At 40.2% G+C, this 27,491-nt stretch overlaps 1 protein-coding gene across 3 annotated transcripts in view; it reads left to right on the top strand.

Moving 5' to 3' along the window:
* Positions 1–27,491, top strand: part of LOC126198583 (ras GTPase-activating protein 1) — a 162,152-nt gene that overhangs the window by 21,484 nt on the left and 113,177 nt on the right. For all 3 annotated transcript variants that reach the window (XR_007540087.1, XM_049935021.1, XM_049935023.1), the window contains exons 4-7: positions 17,102–17,304; positions 17,388–17,608; positions 24,080–24,188; positions 24,275–24,396. Coding sequence is in view for 2 of the 3 variants with exons in the window: in XM_049935021.1 (XP_049790978.1) it covers positions 17,102–17,304; positions 17,388–17,608; positions 24,080–24,188; positions 24,275–24,396 (655 nt within the window). In the remaining variant the exon portion in view is untranslated. The remainder of the gene's footprint in view (positions 1–17,101; positions 17,305–17,387; positions 17,609–24,079; positions 24,189–24,274; positions 24,397–27,491) is intronic.

Below are 27,491 nucleotides of genomic sequence, written 5' to 3'. Positions count from 1 at the left end.
ACCCTTCATTCGATCCCTGCGATACCCTACATTTCAGCAGGATAATGCACGACCACGTGTTACAGGTCCTGTACGGGCCTTCCTGGATACAGAAAATGTTAGACTGCTGCCCTGGCCAGCACATTTACCAGATCTCTCACCAATTGAAAATGTCTGGTCAATAGAGGCCGAGCAACTGGCTCGTCACAATATGCCAGTCACTACTCTTGATGAACTGTGGTATCGTGTTGAAGCTGCATGTGTAGCTGTACCTGTACACGCCATCCAAGCTCTGTTTGACTCAATTCCCAGGCGTATCAAGGCTGTTATTATGGCCAGAGGTGGTTGTTCTGGATACTGATTTCTCAGGATCTATGCACCCAAATTGCGCGAAAATGTAATCACATGTCAGTTCTAGTATAATATATTTGTCCAATGAATACCCGTTTATCATCTGCATTTCTTCTTGCTGTAGCAATTTTAATGGCCAGTAGTGTAGTTAGCTGGCCCTTTTTTAAGATCGAAATGTTTTGGTGCAGTCACAGAAAGGACCATGGCAGTGTGAATGCTTATAAAGGTCTTGACTTTGGTGATAGTGATTAAAGTATGGTTCCTCAGGTAAGTGAAATAAGGAGCACAGTGATAAGAGCCCATCTCTGTGGTAAATATTGTGGATATTGTAATATTTGTGATAGGGGGGGCCCTTAATATACTTAGTGTATATTGCATCATTCCATAACTCTTAGCTATATGAAATAAAAAAACCTAAAATAATTTACTAATTATTTGTGTATTTTCAACAGACTAGCTTGTTGCCACATACTGTTGGATCATAGTTCTGCCTACTTTGTAGATGAAGGGTTAGTGTTGATTTTACGTGTAGCCAGAAGTGTTTTTTAAATGCTTTAGAGGCAGAAAAATTAATATTTTCTCTAATTCTTCAGTCTTACATATTTCAGCTTGCAAAATGTTTATTAGTTGATATTTACACAATATCACATAAGTTTAAAAAAATTAGTTGCTGCAAAATACATTTGATGTTTTAAAAAAGTCTAAAACTATCCTTTGCAAAGTTAAATGTTTGACTGATGAAGTTCTAAAAGTTGTAATTTAAAGGGCTAAACAATAGGTATGAAAGAAGGCGAACAGTAACATTCACAAATCATCATACAAAATAAAGCAAAGAAGACAGACATAATGAAATTTTTAACCAGTTCCCTTCCAAAATTCCCCATCTCTTAGCAGCTTGAGAAGAGGATGAGAAGGCACTAAATTATTTTGTGTGTAGTACCATCAGCGCACATAATTAGAAACTAGCTGACACAAATTAACTATTGTGAGATTGATATCAAGAGAATTCACAGAACTCTAATTTTGAAGTTCACTTTTTATCACCATCATTGGACATGTGTTCTGTTGGGCATTTGACTGATATTGCAAGAATTGAAGGGGAAAAAAATCAGATTATGTTGTATACATTGGCTATAAGAACATGTGTACTTGACTGATGTATGAGATTTCTAATGTTTAAAAAACACCATTCTCTGAAGATTATCTTGCTATGAAACTGATTTATACAAAGTCAAATAGTTAAGAGTCTGAGGCACATTACTTGTGTTTGATAGAAATGGGGCTCATTCCCTGCAGGTTATCCCAGTTTGAGTTTCTCAAATGCTCACATGGTGAGTAACAATAGTTCCCCTGAAAATGACATAGAAAACTACCTTCCAAATTCTTGTCTGATCTGTACCTTTGCTGAGTCTCTAATGATCTTGTTAATATGATGTTGAATGGAAGCTGCCTTCTTCGTCTGAAATTTTTTTAATGGATACCACAGTGCTCAAACGAGAAAGTTAAGTGTTGTGAAATGTGTTTACTGCTGTGTACTAACAAGAATTTCTCGGTAAGTTACACACACACACACACACACACACACACACACACACTTAAAATATATAATTGTAATAAAATACAAAGCAAATGGGAGTTTTTCTTTTGACATTGAGGTTTGACAGTTAAACTTGTCAAGCTCTGATGAAGTACAGTTCAATAATCAAATATGAGATTTGCTATAGTCTGTAATTCAGATATAAATTCGAATTTTTAATAACATAAAGATGGTACCTGAAACAACAGTTTTTTAATATTAACGTAATTTGAATTAAATGTCTGAATAGATTTAGACTTTAAGTATTTAGTTCTCAATAGATACATGGAGATTTTTATTTACAGTCAAATGATTTTAATATTTTTGGGTTTTTCTGTCTGTTAGTTTCATTATAGTTGATGTTTATTAAGTTAATTGTTTGGGGAAAATCTATGCATTCTTTTATTCTTTAGTTTTCTCCAGTTGCAGATGGCAAATACCCTTGCAAGAGCTGAAGAATAAGCAGTGGTCTTAAGTCTAAGATTTTTTACACTTTTTCACTTGAGTCATGTGTTAGTGATCTCCCAAAACATTTGGATGCACAATAAAGCCATGGAATTGGTTGTTAGGCATTGGAAATGGACCCAATATCTAATACCTGTACATGATTGGTTGCAACATGACACCTGTATCAGAGAAACACACATTTTTACCTGAGACTGCTAATACATTCAGTTTAAATGATGACACATGCACTCATGAACCAAAACATTGTAATCACTGCCCATCACGAGGGTTAGTGCCTCCTCGTGGTGTTGCAGGCATGTGATGCAGTAAGGAAAGAATGGATGTTTAAGAGAGATGAATTGGCAGTCATTATAGTGAAGATAGTGCCGCAAATGCGGAAATCCACAGATATAAGCACTTTGACAAAGGGCACATTGTTGTTGCACTTCGGCTGGAAACAACAATCTTTGAAAAAGCAAAGTTGTCCACCTGTTGGCATATTACTGTTGTGAGCACCTATGGAAAATGGTTGAAGGATGGTGAGTGTTTTAGAAAACTGCTCAAAGATATGAACTGGAAAGATGTTTATAGTGCTCATGACATGAATGAAAAATATAACACATTCATGAACAATGTCAGTACCATGTTTAAAAAGTGTTTTCCTCTAAAAGTTACTCAAATTAAACAGAAGTCTATAATAAAACCATGGATTACACAAAGAATAAAGATTTCCTGTAAGACAAAAAGGAAAATGTATCTGTCGACCAAGAATAGCTCCATTGCTGATGATTTAGCGAAATACTAGGAATACTGTAAAATATTTTAAAAAAAGTAATTCAGACACATAAACAAATGCACTACGAGAAAAAGATAGCAATGTCAGGGAACAAAATAAAAACAATATGGAATATAGTGAAAGAGGAGACTGGTAGAACCAGAAAGGAACAGGAGCAAATAGCACTAAGGGTAGATGACACATTAGTAACCGATGGGCGTAGTGTGGCAAATCTATTTAACAAGTACTTTATATCCGTTACTGATAGAATGGGATTGTCAGGATCGGTAAATAATGCCCTTCTATATCTGAAACTAGCCTTTACAAATAGCTTCATGTACATGAATGTGTCACTCACTTCACTTAAAGAAATAACTTCCATAATAAAATCTTTAAAAAAAAAAACAAAGCATTCTAGTGGTTACGATGAAATCTCAACAAAATTAATTAAGGCGTGTTCTTGTGAGTTTAGTACAATTCTAAGTTACTTGTGTAACTAGTCAATTATAACTGGGACATTTTCTGACTGGCTAAAATATGCAGATATTAAGCCTCTGTTCAAGAAAAGGGATAAAGAGATACCATCAAACTACAGACCGATTTCACTTTTGCCAGCATTCTCAAAAATTTTAGAAAAAGTAATGTACAGGCAGCTTCTCAACCATCTGACCACCAATAACATATTATCAAGGACACAGTTTGGATTTCTGAAGGGTTCTGATATCGAGAAGACTATTTACACCTACAGCAAGAATGTACTTAATTCATTAAATAACAAGTTACGGGCAGCAGGTATTTTCTGTGATTTGTCAAAGGCATTCAATTGTGTAAACCACAACATCCTTTTAAATAAATTAGAATTCTATGGTGTCACGGGCAGTGCTGCAAAAATGGTTAGTCATACCTCGCTAACATGAAACAAAGGATGCCAGGGCAAGGGACTAGTAAATTAAGTCATCAGTCATCATCAGAATGGGAAGAAATTACATGTGGTGTCCCACAAGGATCCATCTTAGGGCCATTGCTTTTTCTTGTGTGCATTAATGATCTCTCATCAGTTACACTGCCAGAAGCAGAGTTCGTTTTGTTTGCAGATGACACAAGTATTGCAATAAATAGTATGTCGAGTGTAGTTCTAGAAAGATCTGCTAATGATATTTTCATGGATATTAATAAATGGTTTAAAGCCAGCTCACTGACATTAAACTTCGAAAAGATTCACTATATGCAATTCAGAACCTGTAAGAGTTTTCCACCCAGCATATGCATAAAGTATGAAGAAGAGCAGATAGAAGAGGTTGACAGTCTTAAATTCCTGGGATTACAACTTGATAATAAATTCAGTTGGGAGGAGCACACCACAGAACTGCAGAAACGCCTTAACAAATCTGTATTTGCAATTTGAATGTTAGCAGACATAGGAGACATAAAAATGAAAAAGCTTGCATACTTTGCCTACTTTGCCTACTTTCATTCCATAATGTCATATGGTATAATATTTTGGGGTAATTCTTGAAGTCAAACAAAAGTTCTCAGAGTCCAAAAGTGTGTAATACATATTATTTGTGGAGTAAATTCACGGACGTCCTGTAGAAACCTCTTCAAAGAACTGGTTATACTAACTACTGCCTCTCAGTATATTTACTCCTTAATGAAATTTGTCCTAAATAATATCTCTTTTTTCCAACAAACAGCTCAGTTTATATGTACAATACCAGGAACAAAAATGATCTGCACAAGGACTTAAAAGCACTTACTTTAGTTCAAAAAGGGGTCCACTACTCAGGAACACGCATCTTCAGTAATTTGCCAGCAAACGTAAAAAATTTATTTACAAATAAAGATCACTTTAAAAGGAGCCTGAAAGACTTAATAGTGGCCAACTCCTTCTACTCCATTGACGAATTTTTTAATAGAAACAAATGAGGTATGTATTCATACTATTAGTATTGTTATTTCAGCTTAAAAAAAAAATAATTGGCGTGTTCCACATCCACGAGGATCTCCTCCACACGGATCTATGGAACGAAAAACTAATCTAATCTAATCTCAGGATGGCATTGGACGTCCACATCTCGTCACAAAATGTAGCAGTCGAAGTATCCCCAGCTGTGTAATCCAGGATGGGCAGCAATCTGTAGCAGATCTGATGACAGAGTACAGTGATGGTGCAGGCACAAGTGTTTCAGAGCACATCTTTTGAAGGCCATTGTTTAATGTGGAGCTCCACATACATGACCCCTATGTGTTCTTGTGTTGACCCAATGACATAATCAGTTATGACTGCAGTAGACACAGCATCACTAAGTCTTCACTGTCGATCAATAGAAATGTATTGCCTGTCAAATGAAGAACATTTCTTGTTACACCAGGTCAGTGGTTGGGTCCTTATACACTGTAATACGGGCGAATGGCTGCACGAAACATGCACCGCACCACAGATGTAGGCTGATGAGGGCAGAATTATGCTGTGGGGCTTCCAAGGGATCTGTGGTGGCAATCTAAGGCATTGTGACAGCAGTGAACTACATAACATTGTGGGCCACCTACATTGCTTTATGCTTGAAGTTTCCCCTATGGTGATGACTTCTTGTAGCAAGATAACTGTCCATGTTGCAATGTCATAATCATGCTACAGTGGTTTGAGGGTCATTGTAGTGAACTCAAGGATGTCTTTATCAGCAAATGTGCCTAATCTGTACCCACTGGAACATGGATCGGGTGCCATCTGCATGTTTACAAACCACCATACAGTAATTTGTGGGAATTTCTTGACCTGTGCATAGATATCTGGTGCCACAGACTTCTAGAATCCTGTCAAGGCCTTTTGTAATCCATACCAAGCAGAATCGGTAGCACAGTTGACCAACATGCTAATAAACAAGTGGTCATGCTTTGGCTCATCAGTATAGTGTAGAAACCATGGTTTTTTTTTTTTTTTTAATTGTGGTAGTCCTGTCCATGCTACATTGTATTTGAACAATCCATGTACAAATTATTTCATATACGGTGTTTGAATAAAGAGAGCACACTTTAATTTGTTTAAACAGTCCTATACGTTTAAAGGTCTGAGTAATAATGTATCATTTGTAATCATACAATGCCATCATTTGGGGTCATAATAACTTTATCATATCATAAAATGCAGACTTTCATGCCCAGAAAGGTAAAAATTACTGAAATTCTCCTGGCTATTATACCGTGGTTTCTGGGATCTATTTTGTCCCCATCTGCTAATGATGTCTTTAGGAGGGATTGAGGCGTCTATATCAGTCTGAGGCGCACGGAAGCTCGCTAATGACTGCTCGTACTCATTTTACATGTGATACAGTAGGAGCTATTAAGGAGTGGTAAGATGCTGGGCTAACATGAGTTCAGACATCCTTTAAAACAATTTTATTAACAACAATTATTAGAAAGCAATTATAACATCAATTAAGTTTCAGCTCAATATTGATGACTATTTGTGATAAAATTTCAAAATTAATATAATAATCTTTAAACAAATTTATAACAACAAAACTGACAGCAATTCAAACACACCAAGTATTCAGATAAATCCAGTTTAACAAAAGCTCTTGAAATACACAATAAATTACAGTGGAACCCCTTTATTGCAAGTTTTGTACACACCAGTTTCTTGTGCTACAATGTAAAATTTGTTAATTACCACCAGACCCACACACATGTACAAATAATGACCTCCCACCAGGGCAAACTCAGGGACAACCTTGTAACATAAACAGTTAAAACAAACAAATGGCCATTCAAAAAATGTTGGAACTAATGCCCCCCCCCCAACACACACACACACACACACACACACACACACACACACACACACACACACACACACACACACACAAGGGCGAACTAGAATACGATTTAGCAAGACCAACAACAACATACAGATGGGCAAGTACACAATAATAAAGTTACTCAGCTCCATGTGGAATTATCCAGTACTCATGTGTCAATGCAACCAGGGTGCAGTGACAGTATAGTGATGGCTGCACAGACTTTCAACTGTTGCTTTAACTGCCAATTTCCTTTGGGCAACACTAGTATTGTGCAACTAAAGTGCTCTTGCATGCAGAAGGGAGCTCCTTTCCAAATTACAGTTTCCCAAACAATGGCTCTCAACAACGAGGCCACACTATCACTCTGGATACAGCCAAGTCCTTTTCTGACACATTCATGGATTGCTCCTAGTGCAGGGCCCCACTCGCCACCTTTCTCGTGCTGCTGCTAACTCGAGACTCCTTCGCTACATGAGCCACACTGGCAAAAAGCTTCTACACAACTGATTCCACCAGAGAGGCACAGTGTTGAAAAATATCAAAAACTTTGTGGAAGGTTTTGACACACGGCGCAACATGTAAAATGGAAGTAAAGTGTTAACAACACAAAAAATACCTAAACTCTATGCTTAAACTAGTATATAGAGAGATTTAATGAGTAGGATGTAGTGAACATTTTGTCTGAAGTACAACAATAATGGAAATCCGTGGACGGGACAGTTTGTAAAAGAAGGAAAAGGCAACCATTCACCTATAGAAGACTGGTGTGTGGAGCACAGAAACTTGTTACTGCATACAATATTCACACTCTTCTGACATATTGCTCTTTTTCTAGTAAAAGGACACACAGCAGCCGGCCGGAGTGGCCGAGCGGTTCTAGGCGCTTCAGTCTGGAACCGCGTGACAGCTACAGCCGCAGGTTCGAATCCTGCCTCGGGCATGGATGTGTGTGATGTCCTTACGTTAGTTAGGTTTAAGTAGTCCTAAGTTCTAGGTGACTGATGACCTCAGCTGTTAAGTCCCATAGTGCTCAGAGCCATTTGAGCCATTTTTTCTTGACACACAACATATGTTGGGTCAAATGTCAATGAGAAGAAAAAAGATTAGAATATTATGCCATTGACTAGAAGACTTGCAGAAAAAAATTACAGGAGTATACAATACATGGTGTTAAAAATCTCACGTAGTGTGATCAGAGACGTCAAAGATAATGCATTATGCAAAAAAGTAATTCAGAAAAAGGGAGACTTTTTCGTATTATTCTTGAGGGTTTTGACAAGAATAACCACAGAATTGACTTTTTCAGAACTGACTGACAGAAAAAGGCGGCCACAAATAATCCCACACAGAAGTTGTACAGCTACATAAGCTGTGCCAAGACATAAGATTTCAATCGTGAGACATATGCTGATACAATTTGCCAAGTCTTCAGATTGGACTAGTTCATCCAGATGTTATAATGTATTGTGTTAGGGAATAAAATATTGTGTGCACTTAGTACTATTTTATGCGAACTGTACAATAAATTATCAAAATTCTTTGTGATATACTGTAGTAATGTAAATTGCATGTGACAAGAACTATTGACTTTACACAAAATTATTTGGTGAATCCTCATTTTAAATTAGATTTTGCTAATGAAATTCTGAATGCTTATGGATCTGTAACAGCAATGCGTCACTAGGAAAAAATTGCGAATGACGTTATCTTCTTGTAACTTATTTGTGTAGGGCTTCATGTAAATAACAGGACAGTTAACCCAGCTGGGTGCCATGGACAAACATTAAGTGCTTGCATCATCAGTGTCCAGTCTTTTAATTATTACTTCTTGATTTGCCTGAATCATTTCCCAGCCTCAGTAAATAAAAAGCAAATAAGGCAATGTATGTTGGTCATACATGCTTCCTAATTAAAATAGGACATTTTAAGCAATAATAAACAAGGCAGGTAACCGTACACAGCAAATAGCAAAACAGCAGATCTTCCAGCAAATCTTATTTCATACCAGGCAGAATAACAATCTGCAAAGTTCATGAAATGCAAAACAGTTAACACAAACTACAGAAAAGAAAACCACAAATTCAGTTCTTGAGAACCTTCTTAAAAGAAGGATCATTAGAGATAAAGTCCAAAATGTGTGGCCATAAAAATTATGCTGCTATGTGAAGTTATACTTTTGATATTTTTGTCCTTTGTTACCATCAGAGATTTTTCTGAAATGCTAAAAGAATTGACAGTTTTTATATTTCAGAAATTAACTGTGAAATTTATTTGTGGAATTAAAAACTGTAGATTCTGTAGAAGAGTTTGTAAAGACAATTGGAATGTCTACACTTGAATGCAAATACATAAACTAGCAGTAGCAACAGAAACATCCTTCAGTGTGTGACATGCATAATATAGTACACAAAGACAAGACCTGAGAAAGTAAGAGTGTTTCTGGCATTTGCAATAAAAGTTGACAAGTTAGACCGTTAACATGGCGACTGCCACGAGGCCACCAGCAGCCAAGGCAGAGCCTGACACCTGGCTGGTCCTGGTGGTGAAACATCCATCACTATGCCTGTACTAGTTAGTGTGTTAAAACCACAACAAAAGCGTGAAAGCAATCCTTATTAAAATGCAGAACTAATGAAATTTTAAATTGTCACATAAATTGTAATGTTGACAATATTATTGAAAAGGATAGATTGCTACTCAGCATATAGAGGAGACATTGAGCCAAAGACAGGCATAACAAAAAGACTGCTATACATTTACCCTTTTGGGTATATAGGCTTTCCTCTGATTTAGAAAACGCAAACACATTCACACGAGCACAACTCGCACATACATGACCACTGTCTCTGGTTGCCGACACTGTACTGCATATAGCAACTGCGCCTGATGGGAGAAGCAATCTGTGGATGGTGGGGGTAAGGAAGAGGCTGGGGTGGTGAGGGGGAAGGATAGCAGAGTAAGGTGGGGGGAGGTATAGTGCTTGTGGGAGCATGCTGCAGGGCTGTGGTGGGGACAGGATAGAACTGGTGGGTGCTGTCAGGAGGTTTAGGGAGGGAAGGCCTAGGGGAGCAGAAAAGGAGAAGAGTAGAGGAGGGGACGAAGACTAGTGGGTGAGTTGGTGAAATAGCCAGCTGTGTAGTGCTGGAGTGGGGTTAGGGAAGAGGATAGATGGGTCGGTAAGGACGAGCAATGGTTGAGGCCAGAAGGTTTCCAGGAATGTAGCATATATTGCAGGGAGAGTTTCCACCTTTGCAGTTCAGAAAAGGTGGTCTTATTAGGTGGCACAGGCTGTGAAATAGTGGTTTGAAGTGAAACACATTGTGCTGAGCAGTATGTTCAGCAACTCAGTGGTCCAGCTTTCTCTTGGCCAGTTTGTTGGTGGCCATTCATACTGACAGCCAGCTTGTTAGTTGTCCTGCCTATGTAGAAAGCAGCACAGCAGTTGAATCTTAGTTTGTAGATCACATGACAGCTTTCATAGGTAGCACTGCCTTTGATGGGATATAAGGTACCTGGGACCAGAATGGAATAGTAGGTGGTGGTGGTGGTGGTGGTGGTGGTGGTGGTGGTGGGAGTATGTATCTAAGTATATTGCAGGTATAGGAGGCAAGGACTTGGGAGCAGTGATGGAGTATGTATCCTTGTCCATCCTTACTCCACCCCGGTTCCCAACCGCTTGTCTCATATCTCATGTCCCTGCAATAGACCCACATGCAAGACATATCCTATACGTCCTCGTACCACTACCACAACCAGCACCAGCACCTCCTGCTCAGTCCAATCAAGGACATCTCCCATTCCATCAAGGGAAGGTGTGCTTGTGAAAGCTGTCACGTAACGTACAAAGTAAACTGCAAGTGCTTCTTTCTATGATGGCATGTCAACCAATAAGCTGTCTGTCTGCATAAATCGCTACCCAACACAACGCACTTCCCTTCAGTGACTGCTTCACAGCCCGCACCTTCTAGATCTTTCCTACCAACACCTGCTTTTCTGAATTGCACTGGTGGGAATTCTTCCTGCAGTATATCATATGTTCCCTTAACTCCTCTGCTCTCATCCTTTGCAAGTCTCTGTCCTTCACTTACCTATCATCTCCCGTGCTCTCACTCCAGCACTACACAGCCTTCTTTTCAACCACTGCACCCACTAGTCTTTTTCCCCTCCTCTATCCCTCCACAAAGCTGCCAATAGCACCTAGCAGCCCCAACCACATCCCTGCTTACTCCAAGAAGCACTACACCTTCCCCCATCCCTACCCTGCTATCCCTCTGCCTCCTGATCCAGCCTCTTCCTCACCTCCACCACCAACAGATTGCCTCTCCAGTCAGGCAAGAAAGAGAGAGAGAGAGTGTGTGTGTGTATTTCCTACTTCAGAAAAAGGCATTTTGGCTGAAAGTGTAAATATGTAGCAGTCTTTTTGTTGTGCCTATCTGTGACTCAATGTCTTACCCTTTTTGTGATGTTTTTTTTCTGATTTTCTAAGTTCCCTGTATGGATGGAAGAAGGGCATTGTTCATTTTAAATGTTTGTAAGTGACTCGAGAGAACAGAATCAGTGATCATTATCACCAGAAAGCAAATTTTGTAGTAATTTCTTTCTATTATCATGTCTTATATGGGATCTATTGGTTATGAACTGCAGATTGAAACTGAAGAAACTGCAAAAAGGTGGGAATTTAAGGAGATGGGACCTGGATAAACTGACTAAACCAAAGGTTGTAGAGAGTTTCAGGGAGAGCATAAGGGAACAATTGACAGGAATGGGGGAAAGAAATACAGTAGAAGAAGAATGGGTAGCTCTGAGGGATGAAGTAGTGAAGGCAGCAGAGGATCAAGTAGGTAAAAAGATGAGGGCTAATAGAAATCCTTGGGTAACAGAAGAAATATTGAATTTAATTGATGAAAGGAGAAAATATAAAAATGCAGTAAATGAAGCAGGCAAAAAGGAATACAAACGTCTCAAAAATGAGATCGACAGGAAGTGCAAAATGGTTAAGCAGGGATGGCTAGAGGAGAGATGTAAGGATGTAGAGGCTTATCTCACTAGGGGTAAGATAGATACTGCCTACAGCAAAATTAAAGAGACATTTGTAGAAAAGAGAACCACTTGCATGAATATCAAGAGCTCAGATGGAAACCTGTTCTAAGCAAAGAAGGGAAAGCAGAAAGGTGGAAGGAGTATATAGAGGGTCTATACAAGGGCAATGTACTTGAGGACAATATTATGGAAATGGAAGAGGATGTAGATGAAGACGAAATGGGAGATAAGATACTGCGTGAAGAGTTTGACAGAGCACTGAAAGACCTGAGCCGAAACAAGGCCCTGGGAGCAGACAATATTCCATTAGAACTACTGATGGCCTTGGGAGAGCCAGTCATGACAAAACTCTACCATCTGGTGAGCAAGATGTATGAGACAGGCGAAATACCCTCAGACTTCAAGAAGAATATAATAATTCCAATCCCAAAGAAAGCAGGTGTTGACAGATGTGAAAATTACCGAACTATCAGTTTAATAAGTCACAGCTGCAAAATACTAACGCGAATTCTTTATAGACGAATGGAAAAACTGGTAGAAGCGGACCTCGGGGAAGATCAGTTTGGATTCCGTAGAAATGTTGGAACACGTGAGGCAATACTAACCTTACGACTTATCTTAGAAGAAAGATTAAGGAAAGGCAAACCTACGTTTCTAGCATTTGTAGACTTAGAGAAAGCTTTTGACAATGTTAACTTGAATACTCTCTTTCAAATTCTGAAGGTGGCAGGGGTAAAATACAGGGAGCGAAAGGCTATTTACAATTTGTACAGAAACCAGATGGCAGTTATAAGAGTCAAGGGGCATGAAAGGGAAGCAGTGGTTGGGAAAGGAGTGAGACAGGGTTGCAGCCTCTCCCCGATGTCATTCAATCTGTATATTGAGCAAGCAGTAAAGGAAACAAAAGAAAAATTCGGAGTAGGTATTAAAATTCATGGAGAAGAAGTAAAAACTTTGAGGTTCGCCGATGACATTGTAATTCTGTCAGAGACAGCGAAGGACTTGGAAGAGCAGTTGAATGGAATGGACAGTGTCTTGAAAGGAGGATATAAGATGAACATAAACAAAAGCAAAACGAGGATAATGGAATGTAGTCAAATTAAATCTGGTGATGCTGAGGGAATTAGATTAGGAAATGAGACACTTAAAGTAGTAAAGGAATTTTGCTATTTGGGGAGCAAAATAACTGATGGTCGAAGTAGAGAGGATATAAAATGTAGACTGGCAATGGCAAGGAATGCGTTTCTGAAGAAGAGAAATTTGTTAACATCGAGTATCGATTTAAATGTCAGGAAGTCGTTTCTGAAAGTATTTGTATGGAGTGTAGCCATGTATGGAAGTGAAACATGGACGATAACTAGTTTGGACAAGAAGAGAATAGAAGGTTTCGAAATGTGGTGCTACAGAAGAATGCTGAAGATAAGGTGGGTAGATCACGTAACTAATGAGGAAGTATTGAATAGGATTGGGGAGAAGAGAAGTTTGTGGCACAACTTGGCTAGAAGAAGGGATCGGTTGGTAGGACATGTTCTGAGGCATCAAGGGATCACCAGTTTAGTATTGGAGGGCAGCGTGGAGGGTAAAAATCGTAGAGGGAGACCAAGAGATGAATACACTAAGCAGATTCAGAAGGATGTAGGTTGCAGTAGGTAGTGGGAGATGAAGAAGCTTGCACAGGATAGAGTAGCATGGAGAGCTGCATCAAACCAGTCTCAGGACTGAAGACCACAACAACAACATATGGGATCTACGTCTGTGTAAATACAATCTCCTCAGCTGAGACTGATGTATATCCATGGTGGAGTGGAACCAATAATAATTGCAAAAAGTAATAAATTCCTGAAATGTATTGTGTTGGGTGGAAAAAGGGTATAGGACTGTGGTAATGTTCCTTTTAATCTATTTTACACAGACTTCGATCATCTTTTACAACAAGTGGGATTAAGTTTGCAAATGGTTATTTAAATATTTTAACTACACTGTTTGAAGTTTTCTCTGATAGCTGAAATGACATTAACATATTTCCAAATGAAAGAATTGTTATCATCTGTCTACCTCACAAATTACACTGTTGTTCTGTTTCTCATCTGTAATTATTTTTGTAAATAGCTTAAGGCAAATGACAAGGTGATTCCACCTAAAAGGACACAGCCTGTTTCCATCCCATCCGATATTTTGCTTCATCTCTGATGATCTCATCATAAACAGAACATTAATTCTTAATCTTACTCTCTGCAATTATTTTCTCATAGAGTACTTGAATTTGAGGAAGTTAAAAGCATTTCATCATTTTTTAAAAAATTCCATTTTCCAAAGGTTTGCGGGTATTTATTGTACGTTTTGCTAACTGCCTTGCATATGTGTGAAGACCAAATACAGGTACTACCCTCCATGTATACACTATAGTCAGCAGGCCACAAAATTTCATCATTTGTGGATATTGCACAGCTACCTATCTTAAAAATTACTCAGTTTCAAATAAATGTCAGTAGCTGATGTCTATGACAGACGTAAATATCATGGGTCAACTACTAAATGAGACTTGATGCACAATACGTAGTGTTTACATGGGTAACATTTTAAAATGGAAGCAACTAACTGACAATGTGATTAAAAAATCAAATGGAAGTTAGCTTTTTATTTTTCAGTTTGTGTTGCTGACCTGCTGATGGGAATGATATTTTGCCTTGCACGATAACCTTCTCAAGAAAAACTAGGTAGTTAGTTTTATGTTCGATGGGTCATTTGTATGATTAATCTGATGATATGGAATGAGTCTCTTAATATAAATGTGAATTAATCATTTCTACACATCAGGTTAAATTTATCGTACACAAATTGATTCCTAATTTTGACTGTTGTGACAAAGAACTGGTAAAACTGAAATCTAACAGACATTTTTTACCTAAGCTGTTCTAACAGTCCCTCTTAAGATATTCATCTATAGAGTTGGGGTTGCCTATCAGAAATTCTTTCAAACTCTGTTTAAACTGTACTTTATCTGAAACCAAGTTTTTAATGGTTGTTGGCAATTTAACCTCTTTAAGATGGTTCTTATTCACAGTATTGATACTAACTATTGAGCTACTGATTGGAAATAGAGCATATTATTTGAATCAAATTTCATTAAGGAAGAAATGTACTGAGAAGCAGTGGTTAGACTACCTAGTTCCTTGAACAGATTTCTGCATGATGTTCTTGAATTTACACCACAATTGAGTCTTGTTACTCGCTTTCGTAGTCTAAAAACTGCTACTCAGTTTGACGAGTTACCCAAGAATATGATCCCATATGATCAAATTTAACTTTACTATTCATCAGACATTGGATAAGTGATCAAAAATGTTATTGGATGCATCATGCACCCCATTTTGTGCTAAACACAACCATGCTATGGAATAATTAATGCCATTTTTTTCTTCTTGCTCTGTAATTGTGTACATCGTTGTTCCTTGTGAGCTGTAGTGTGAAGCGATAGTCAAACTACCTAACATCTGAAACGAATGTCTACAAGATGCTCATGAATGAGCACCAAATGTTGTTCTTACAATGTTTTTGAGCAGTGAAAACTTACTTCAAGATAATTACCCCAGAAAATTATCCATATGACTTTATCGAATGAAAGAACCCAAAATACGCTAATTTACTGATTTGTCTCTCCACAAGATTTGCAATAATTTGGAGAGCAAATTAGCTGAACTACATGGTTTTAAGAGTTCCAAGATGATGTTTTGCCACCGTAAGTTCTCATTCAAATGGAAGTTTCCTCGCCACATTTTTCATTTATCATTGGTATATTACCTCTAGATACGCAAATCTGTAATGTGTGTATTTGAAACTGGGACCATTTTTAAGAGCATTACTTATCTTTTCATCTGTTGCTGTACATCTATTTGGACTAATTAAAATACTAGTGTCATCTAGAAAATGAATTATTTTTGCCTGTTGTAAACTAGACAGAAGATCATTTAAACTAGATAGGTCATTTACATATTTCAGAAACACTAATGGACCTAAGATTGAGTGTTGTGGAACACCATAAGTTGATTTCTCCCCAATCATAAGTGTCTCCTGTGTTTACATTGGATGAATTGTTAAGTACTTGTTAAGCAATAACATCAATGAAGGATTTATTATGCAAATGTGCTGAGTGAAAATGTTATCAGTAATACACGCATGATTTTCTTCAAGGACATTAGCATTATTATGCCTTGCACAACAATACCCATTCTCTTAAATGGTATTTAAAAATGACGACTAAAATCTATTTCAGGTTTGCTGTGGTATATGCAATTACAAGACAAAATATGAAAAAAAGAGAGTTTGGGCTTTTGTCTAAGGTTTCTGTTGGTGTGTGTAAGAAGTTGTTTATTCTAAAAATGTATATCTATAAATAAAAAGCATAACCCAATGTCGCGCTTAGAAACTGTGTGTTTGGAATTGCCAATCCCATTAAGCACTTAAGTAATCCTTGCATCATGCAGTGTGTAAATTACTATTGATGATGGAGTAGGTAATCGACAGCTAAGTGTAGAAATGGTTGAAAACTACTTTGTTTTCAAAATAGCGATTTTAATCTAAGTTCGTAAGCTGGCATTTGGTGTAGAAATATAATAAAAATAATATTTCTGGTTAATTTCTTATAAGATTGGTAGTTAATGAGCATACAGAGACAATTTATATTAGCTAATTCTGCTACTAATAAATTCCTTTCTGTCCCACATTTCTCCAGTGTTTTCTTTTGAAGGGACCTGTAAACACTTATAAATGAATGAATGATGGATGTATTTCATTTACATGAAATAGATAAAAAGTAAAACATTTATCAGCGGTTGAAACACATAAGCGCTTATTTTTAATAATTTTTGTTCCATATGGTGTTGACAAATACAAAACACCACTTTTAATTTTGAATTATGAGTTACCACTTCCAGTCTATCAGTTATACTGGAAGTACCTTATTTATGCACGGTTTATTCCCTAAGAATGTGAAAAATATTGTTTGCTTGTTGGCTTTGAAAGTGCAATATGGTTTTGTTTATTTTGGATTCTTATTGTTGTAGATATGATAGAGTATAAAACTGTATCTTTATAGTCACACTTTTGGGTTTAATCAGTTTACTTTATATTTAGTTTTCAGAAAGGTGATATATTTTTTGTCCATAATGACATGGGAGATGGATGGCTGTGGGTAACGGCACATCGGACTGGTGAACAGGGAATGATTTTCCGAGATTTGGTTGAAGACTTGGATGAAAATATTGATCCAAATACTGTTTTTAGTTGGTTTCATCCGAATGTTACCAAAAGTGAAGCTGTTGATATGCTTGTTAAAGGTATGCAAAATATGAGTTTTAATCAATGTTTAGATGAGTTGGTGTGTTGCTGGTCACTTTGATGTGAAGATTGTTTTTTTTAGCTGGACCGGGAAGCTTCCTTGTTAGACCAAGTGACAACTCACCTGGAGACTATTCTCTGTTCTTTCACATCAATAATCAGATTCAAAGATTTCGTATTGAGAAGAAGGGTGTTCGATATTTGATGGGTGGCCGTACATTTGAATGTTTGGATGCTGTCATAAACAGATATAGAAAGGAACAGATTGTGGAAGGCCACACATTAGTTATGGCTGTGAGTAGGGTAAGTATCACAAATTTAAAAGAGAATGCCATCTCGTAGCAAGACTGTGTTATGAACATTAACGACTTTTATTCATAAAAATGGAATAACATGTTCTTAAAATTGTGCTCTATACGTTATTATAAACCTGAATAATGAAACAGAAATTCTTGTAATTTTAGTTTATGCTCCTGCTCGTTTAGACAAGCAACAAACTAGGCTTCCTGCACTTTTTTTGCTCCATAAAATGTTAAAGTTGAAACAAATTGGTGTATAATCCAGTATTGGTGTATAATCCTGGTCCCAACGTTTTGCTCCATATCTTCCCACTACCTCCTATTCCTGATTAGTCACAGACATAAGGATAAATTGCAACTCGCCATAAAGAAGTAGGACTGAACAGCAGACAGACATATAGAAAATGGCAACAACGTGCTAGATTATCACTGCCAGAAACAATGTCAAAAAAGTACAGGGGAAAATGGAGGGCTTGGAGTAATAGAAAGAGGTAAGGAGCTGAAGACAGGAATTAGGTAAGACGGAACAGAAATATAACAGTCCAGTGGAGGACAAAGACACGTGGAAACAAAGTGAGAACAGAAATTAAGTATATGACAGTCGTTGTAATTATAACTTTAACGCTGGCCGAGTGGTTCTAGGTGCTACAGTCGGGAACCGCGCGACCGCTATGATCGCAGGTTCGAATCCTGCCTCGGGCATAGATGTGTGTGATGTCCTTAGGTTAGTTAGGTTTAAGTAGTTCTAAGTTCTAGGGGACTGATGACCTCAGAAGTTAAGTCCCATAGTGCTCAGAGCCATTTGAACCATTTTTTTTAATGTTTTTATAGCTTTAACCATAATGCTACTTTGAGTGCCTTATCAAAAATTAAAAACAAAAACAAAAAAAAGGGCTTTTGTGAGCTATATAGAAAAATCCTTTGTACCCAACCAGAATCTTAAACACCTTGCCTAGTTCTGATTCATCATCGGCTTTTTCATGATATGAAACTGAACTGTCCTCTCTCCTCCACAAACTCTTTCTCTTCCATCATTTCAACTAACCTTCAATGACCCAGTAAGCTATCTCCATTTCAGTATTTGATTTGCCACTTCATTTTGTTACTTTATAATTCATTGATGGCCCCATAAGAAAACCTCTTCATATAAAACTTAGTAATAACAAACAATAGCTGTGAAAGCTGCTGCATGCAATATGTACAAAAGGCCTTCTTGTACCCGTTCGCAGGCATGGATGTGACCTACAAAACAAGTAGTCCGGCTCCCAATATGCCTAAGGCATTACTGAGGGTTTCACAGATCAAAACAAACCATAGTGCCTTATCAAGAGACATAATTTCTCATGCTTGTCTCCCCACACACCCAACTATTCTGTACACCTTCTGAGAAGTCACAAAACCTGACAGTAGTGGACTCATCACCACTTAGCATACACAGGAGTGGAACAACTGAAACACGTTCTCTGCCAGGACCTCGACTATTGCACATCAGTTCTGAAGCGAGGAGTATCCTTCCTACACTCTTCCCAAAGTGGTATTCTGTCACCCATCCAACCCATGAAATGTCTTTGCCCATCCCTGTGCCACTCCTGGTCCCAACGTTTTGCTCCATATCTTCCCACTACCTCCTATTCCTGATTAGTCACAGACATTTCCTGTTTCACAACAAGGGCCACCTGTGGAAACACATATATAGTTTATCAACATTGCTGCATGGTATTCTATGTGGATACGACCAAGACTAGACTACCTAGCGGACAGTAGACACTACTGATGCTCCTCTGGAAGGGACCTTCTCTCTCTCTCTCTCTCTCTCTCTCTCTCTCTCTCTCTCTTTCTCTCTCTATGCAGGGAAGTTCATCATCATTTCATCCCCATCTGGCGCACAGGTCGCCCAATGTGGCATCGAATGTAATAAGACCTGCACCAAGGCGGCCGGACCTGCCCCGCAAGGGGCCTCCCAGCCAATGACACCAAATGCTCATTTCCATTTTTAGCTGACAAAAAAGACACAGGATAAATTTTAATGCCTTGTGTATAACAGGATGAAAATGGCAAATTTTACATTAGCACTGTAATAACACCGTGGTTTACACAAACATCTTCAAATAAAGGTTCTTAGCTGGCTGTTTCGTTGTTTTTCCAGGCAATGCTCTAAGCTGATTCGAGGTATGCTGCTTCAGAATGGAAGGTCTGCAGCTATGTAATATTGAGGAAGATTTGATTTTTTTTTTCTTCCCCCTGTCTCAGTTGCATGACTATACAGTTTATTGCTGCAGTGGTTATCGATTTTGGGCTGACTCCCCCCCCCTTTCAAACCAAACACACCTTGTTATTAACCATAACTAGTTACACAACATTTTGCCGAAAGGCACAAACTGCCTCGTACAAAAAATTCAATCCGTGAGCAACAAATACACTCATTGCTATGATAGCCTGTGCGTCTAGTGTTTCATTTGAATGACACACTTTTGATTACATCACCTCACAAGTCTTAAGCCTCTGTAATGGATACGTTTGTTTTTGCCGATGTTCCTTTAAATGTAATTCCAAACTTAGGATGCCTTTATGCATTTTCTATACATTCTTGATGTTTTTTTATGATTTTTGATGGTGACGAATCATAATGCTTGACTTAACTTTTTACCAAATACCACTGATTCTTATGGGGGACTGCTGAAATACCTCTGATTCTTATGGGGGACTGTTGGTCCACCTCCCTTTACTATTGCGTTACTGTGCCAAGTAACCATAGAGCCATTTGACACATCACAGTTCTCAACAGTGGACCACATATAATTTCTTGTACTTCTACGTGTATATCTACGTCCATACTCCGCAAGCCACCTGACGGTGTGTGGCAGAGGGTACCCTGAGTACCTCTATCGGTTCTCCCTTCTATTCCAGTCTCGTATTGTTCATGGAAAGAAGGATTGTCGGTATGCTTCTGTGTGGGCTCTAATCTCTCTGATTTTATCCTCATGGTCTCTTCGCGAGATATACGTAGGAGGGAGCAGTATACTGCTTCACTCTTCAGTGAAGGTATGTTCTCGAAACTTTAACAAAAGCCTGTACCGAGCTACTGAGCGTCTCTCCTGCAGAGAGTTTATCTATCAGCTCTGTAACGCTTTCGCGATTACTAAATGATCCTGTAACGAAGCGCGCTGCTCTCCTTTGGATCTTCTCTCTCTCTTCTATCAACCCTATCTGGTACGGATCCCACACTGCTGAGCAGTATTCAAGCAGTTGGCGAACAAGCGTACTGTAACCTACTTCCTTTGTTTTCAGATTGCATTTCCTTAGGATTCTTCCAATGAATCTCAGTCTGGCATCTGCTTTACCGACGATCAACTTTATATGATCATTCCATTTTAAATCACTCCTAATGCGTACTCCCAGATAATTTATGGAATTAACTGCTTCCAGTTGCTGACCTGCTATTTTGTAGCTAAATGATAAGGGATCTATCTTTCTATGTATTCGCAGCACATTACACTTTTCTGCATTGAGATTGAATTGCCATTCCCTGCACCATGCGTCAATTCGCTGCAGATCCTCCTGCATTTCAGTACAATTTTCCATTGTTACAACCTCTCGATACACCACAGCATCATCTTCAAAAAGCCTCAGTGAACTTCCGATGTCATCCACAAGGTCATTTATGTATATTGTGAATAGCAACGGTCCTATGACACTCCCCTGCGGCACACATGAAATCACTCTTACTTCGAAAGACTTCTCTCCATTGAGAATGACATAATACTGTGTTCTGTTATCTAGGAACTCTTCAATCCAATCACACAATTGGTCTGATAGTCCATATGCTCTTACTTTGTTCGTTTAACAACTGTGGGGAACTGTATCGAACTCCTTGCGGAAGTCAAGAAACACGGCATCTACCTGTGAACCCGTGTCTATGGCCCTCTGAGTCTCGTGGACGAATAGCGCGAGCTGGGTTTCACACGAGCGTCTTTTTCGAAACCCATGCTGATTCCTACAGAGTAGATTTCTAGTCTCCAGAAAAGTCATTATACTCGAACATAACATGTGTTACAAAATTCTACAACTGATCGACGTTAGAGATATAGGTCTATAGTTCTGCACATCTGTTTGACGTCCCTTCTTGAAAATGGGGATGACCTGTGCCCTTTTCCAATCCTTTGGAACACTGCGCTCTTCTAGAGACCTACGGTACACCGCTGCAAGAAGGGGGGCAAGTTCCTTCGCGTACTCTGTGTAAAATCGAACTGGTATCCCATCAGGTCCAGCGGCCTTTCCTCTTTTGAGCGATTTTAATTGTTTCTCTATCCCTCTGTCGTCTATTTCGATATCTACCATTTTGTCATCTGTGCTGTGCTGTGCTGTGAAACAGCTTTGGAAAAAGAATTTAGTATTTCGGCCTTTATTCTGTCATCCTCTGTTTCAGTACCATTTTGGTCACAGATTGCCTGGACATTTTGTTTTGATCCACCTACCGCTTTGACATAAGGCCAAAATTTCTTAGGATTTTCTGCCAAGTCAGTACATAGAACTTTACTTTCGAATTCATTGAATGCCTCTCGCATAGCCCTCCTCACACTACATTTCGCTTCGCATAATTTTTGTTTGTCTGCAAGGCTTTGGCTATGTTTATGTTTGCTGTGAAGTTCCCTTTGCTTCCGCAGCAGTTTTCTAAGTCGGTTGTTGTACCACGGTGGCTCTTTTCCATCAACACTATCTGTACTTGAGACAAAACTTTTGTGTTGAGCCGTCAGGTACTCTGTAATCTGCTTTTTGTCACTTTTGCTAAACAGAAAAATCTTCCTACTTTTTTTAATATTTCTATTTACGGCTGAAATCATCGATGCCGTAACCGCTTTATGATCGCTGATTCCCTGTTCTGCGTTAACTGTTTCAAATAGTTCGGGTCTGTTTGTCACCAGAAGGTCTAATATGTTATCGCCACGAGTCGGTTCTCTGTTTAACTGCTCAAGGTAGTTTTCAGATAAAGCACTTAAAAAAATTTCACTGGATTCTTTGTCCCTGCCACCCGTTATGAATGTGAGTCTTCCAGTCTATATCCGGCAAATTAAAGTCTCCACCCAGAACTATAACATGGTGGGAAATCTACTCGAAATATTTTCCAAATTATCCTTCAGGTGTTCAGCCACAACAGCTGCTGAGCCAGGGGGCCTATAGAGACATCCAGTTACCATGTCTGAGCCTGCTTTAACAGTGACCTTCAACCAAATTATTTCACATTTCGGATCTCCGTCAATTTCCTTCTATACTATTGCACTTCTTATTGCTGTAAACACGCCTCCCCCTTCACTGTCCAGCCTGTCTCTGCAGTATACATTCCAATCTGAGTTTAGGATTTCATTACTGTTTACGTCTGGTTTCAGCCAACTTTCTGTCCCTAGTACTATATGGGCGTTGTGACCGTTTATTAATGAGAGCAGTTCTGGGACCTTTCTATAGACGCTCCTGCAGTTTACTATTAGCACATTAATATTGTTATTCCCTGTTGCATTTTGCCTACTCCTACCTTGCCGCGTCTCAGGAGGCATCTTGTCGGGCCTAGGGAGGGAATTCTCTAACCTAAAAAACCCCCATGTGCACTCCACACGTACTCCGCTACCCTTGTAGCCGCTTCCGGCATGTATTGCACGCCTGACCTATTCAGGGGGACCCTACATTTCTCCACCCGATAGCGGAGGTAGGGAAATGTGCACCCCAGATCTCCGCAGAATCGTCTGAGCTTCTGGTTTAAGCCTTCCACTTGGCTCCAAACCAGAGAACCGCGATCGGTTCTGGGAATGATACTACAAATAGTTAGCTCTGATTCCACCCCGCAAGTGAGGCTTTCCACCTTCACCAATACCGCCAACCACCTGTACGAACTGAGGATGACCTCTGAACCCAGACGGCAGGAGTCATCGGTGCCGACATGAGCAACAATTTGCAGTCGGGTGCACCCAGTGCTCTCTATCGCCGGCGGCAGGGCCTCCTCCACATCTCGGATGAGACCCCCCGGCAAGCAGACAGAGTGAACACTGGCCTTCTTCCCCAACCTTTCCGCTATTTCCCTAAGGGAAATACTGTGTTTATTGAAAAAAATCAACAACTCCTGCTTAAAAAATATGCATAACTTCTGCAAGTACTTTCCTGAAAAATACTGTCACTAAAAAAACAAATCTATGTAGCAAATAGTGTACTGTCATCAGATACATTTGCTGCACCACCATGAAAATAGAATTCTGCTGACATAATGAATATTTACTTTTGCTTCCAAAGTGTCATTTACAAAGTGCACTTGTTCACAAATTGCAGATTGAATTGTTCACTAAATAAGAGTATAAACATGTTTGACTGAAATTGTTGCCACATCCAGGTGGTGCCATTGTCCTGTTATGAACCCACAGTACTACAGATATATAAAAAAATTGTTTTTGTGAATTTTACAAATTATGACAATACAATTTTCCTGGTGTAGAATATGGATGGAGATGGAACAATAAAATCAAAAGAAGTACAGCATGCTGAGAAGATTTATGCCACACTTCGTGAATGCAGGGAACAATCAGGGGTGAAGAAAAATAAAGGTAAGGAAACTGAAGTAAAAAAAATGCTCTTTGTAGTTTAAACTTCAGTGACCTGTTTTATTACACAATATGTATTTTGTTTTCAGGCATTAAAATGCAGGGTTACCTCAACAAGAAGAGTGAGAAAAACAAGAAATGGAAGTCAATGTATTTTGTGTTGTTGGTTGATGGAACTGATACTCATTTATATTTTTATGATAATCCAAAGGTGAGTGAATTCACGTAAATTACAAGGAAACAGAACAGTTGAACAGTACTCGACACTGGGTGTGAGTAACCTTCTCCTCATTTCCAGCCTTTCTTAACCATTCATTCTCTCTTCCAAAAGGAATAACATACATATTCCAAATAACATACATATTCCGAAAACTTGGAATAGGTTTTTTTTTTTTTTTCTATTTGAAATATTTTTATTGACGGTAGTCGGATGTCTCTTTGTAAGATTGACTGTTTTTTAAATTGAATTTATTCATCAAATTGTTATCACTTCATATTATGTGCATGTAATCAGTATGCCTGAGTGCATATTTATCTGAAGGGCACATTCTACATTTATTTTACTCTGCACACAGTGTGTAAATGAGAGAAATCGAATCTGTGGTACAGTACAGTGTGTAAATGAGAGAAATCGAATCTGTGGTACAGTATCAGTAAGCCAGCTGCTTTATGGTGTCCATTCTCCATTTCATACATCGTGCTAGGAAGGCACTGAAACTTTGCTGCTGCTACTTCTAGAACTACAAGTACAATGAAACTCTGGACCAAACTCACTCTTTTGTTGCCTATACAACCATAAAAAAGGAAAATAATCGTGATTGACACAGTAGCCCATGCTGTCCTCGTTTGCTGGGCTCTGGCTAAGGTGGCATGCTGCAATGGGAGCATACAGTCTGAAGTGCTTTGGGTGCAGACACATTCTGTTTCCTCCTTCCTGTGTTAAACCATACAGCAACACCAGCAGCGCCGTAACTGTTTCCATTTCAAACTCGGGCATTGACTCTGGTGACTGTGTTAGCTGTGCTGATGATACTGATATCAGTAGTTGCTAAGGAACAGGTGCTGGAATCCCTGGCAATGGTGTCGGAAGCAATAGACAAACTGTTGGTTCAGCCACCAAGGACGGATGCCCTCACCCGCACGGGAATGGAGAACCACCACCAGCAGCAGCAGCAGGTGACATGGTGTCCAATGCAGACTGGCTCAGCTGAGGCAATGCTGTGACATCAGGGGGCACCTGGCCACCCACATGAAGGCAAAGCTGAATCATGGTGACTCGAGTAGAGGTTTCCTCTGTGAAAATGTCGCAGAAACACCACCCCCAGCATCTGGTGATGACAACTGGAATCCATTTAGGATGACATCTGAAACCGTGCACCCAGACAGCCACACCTAGCCATAACAGGTGTGGCGGATGCACTTGTTGATGTCCAGGTGGAGGACACCAGAGGTGTAGCAGTGGCCTCGACTCGTGTCAGTGGAGTAGCTCCTCTGGGCTCTTCTAGCCAAACGGTGTGAAACAGTATGAGGAGAGAAACTGATCTAAGACAGCATCAGATGAAGAGTTGTTAACATACTTTTTCATCTGACTTTTGAGGGTTCACACTATGTGTTTTGCCTCCCTGTGAGATTGTGGATGGAATGATGGGGCTAGCATGTGACAGATCCCACGGGAATCACAAAATGCCACAAACTCCTGCAATGAAAATTGGGGACCATTACCGGACAGTAACATTGTAAACAAGCATTCAAATGAAAAACTTGGATGAGGCTGTGACGGTAGCAGTTATGGATGTGGAAACACAATGAATGACATACAGAAAACAAGAATATGTGTCAACGATCCATAGACAATAAGCGTTGAGAAAGGGGCCAGCGAAATCCACATGTATACGATCTTATGCAAGCAACTGCATCGGCCAAGGAATCAACAAAGCACGTATTGTGGACAGGGGGCAACCAGGTGAATGTCACCATCCAAGATGGGCTAAAACAAGTGTCGAGAGGCCAATACATTTCGTGCACAATACATCCCAATTACCTGCATCTAGTAAAGAGAGAACCTCCGAACAAATCAGTGAAAGGATCACTACCCAAGGGACCGTGTGATCCATATCTAAAAGCAGAACACCAACCACAACAGCTAATCGATATTAAAAGATGTAATAATTATGGAGGGGTTCATACACATGAAAAGGTGATGAATCTGACCGACCATGTTGTACAAATGTTTTGACCTTCTGTAAAACAGGATCCGAAGCCACAGCATCCGCAGTCCGTGTGCCAGTCACAGGAAAACCATCAAGCATCTGCTGTGCGCCAACGTCAATGTGGAAACAAAGCAATTCCTCTTTATCAAATCTCTCCCTCCCCCTCTCTCTCCCTCCCCCTCTCTCTCCCTCCCCTCTCTCCCCTCCCCCTCTCTCCCCCTCCACCTCTCTCCCCCTCCCCCTCTCTCCCCCTCCCCCTCTCTCCCCCTCCCCCTCTCTCCCCCTCCCCCTCTCTCCCCCTCCCCCTCTCTCCCCCTCCCCCTCTCTCTCCCTCCCCCCTCTCTCCCCCTCCCCCTCTCTCTCCCTCCCCCTCTCTCTCCCTCCCCTTCTCACTCCCTCCCCCCCTCTCCCTCCCCCCTCCCTCCCCCTATCTATCTCCCTCCCCCTCTCTCCCTCCCCCTCTCCCTCCTCCCCTCTCTCCCTCCTCCCGTCTCTCCCTCCCCTCTCTCTCATTCCCCCTCTCTCTCCCTCCTCCTCTCTCTCATTCCCCCTCTCTCTCCCTCCTCTCTCTCCCTCCCCCTCTCTCTCCCTCCCCCTCTCTCTCCCTCCCCCTCTCTCTCCCTCCCCCTCTCTCTCCCTCCCCTTCTCTCCCTCCCCTCTCTCTCCCTCCCCCTCTCTCCCTCCCCCTCTCTATCTCCCTCCCCCTCTCTATCTCCTCCCCCTCTCTATCTCCCTCCCCCTCTCTATCTCCCTCCCCCTCTCTCCCTCCCTCTCCCTCCTCCCCTCTCTCCCCCCTCCCGTCTCTCCCTCCCCCCCTCTCTCTCTCCCTCCCCCTCTCTCTCCCTCCCCCCCCTCTCTCCCTCCCCCCCTCTCTCCCTCCCCCTCTCTCCCTCCCCCTCTCTCTCCCTCCCCCTCTCTCTCCCTCCCCCTCTCTCTCCCTCCCCCTCTCTCTCCCTCCCCCTCTCTCTCCTCCCCTCTCTCTCCCTCCCCCTCTCTCCCCCTCCCCCCTCTCTCCCCCTCCCCCTCTCTCCCTCCCCCTCTCTCTCCCTCCCCCTCTCTCTCCCTCCCCCTCTATCTCCCTCCCCCTCTATCTCCC

Source organism: Schistocerca nitens, chromosome 8 (assembly GCF_023898315.1).
Source record: "Schistocerca nitens isolate TAMUIC-IGC-003100 chromosome 8, iqSchNite1.1, whole genome shotgun sequence".
NCBI classification, from domain to species: Eukaryota; Metazoa; Arthropoda; class Insecta; order Orthoptera; family Acrididae; genus Schistocerca; species Schistocerca nitens.
Note: the sequence above shows the minus strand (reverse complement) of the source record. Positions and strands in the feature narration are given on the sequence as shown.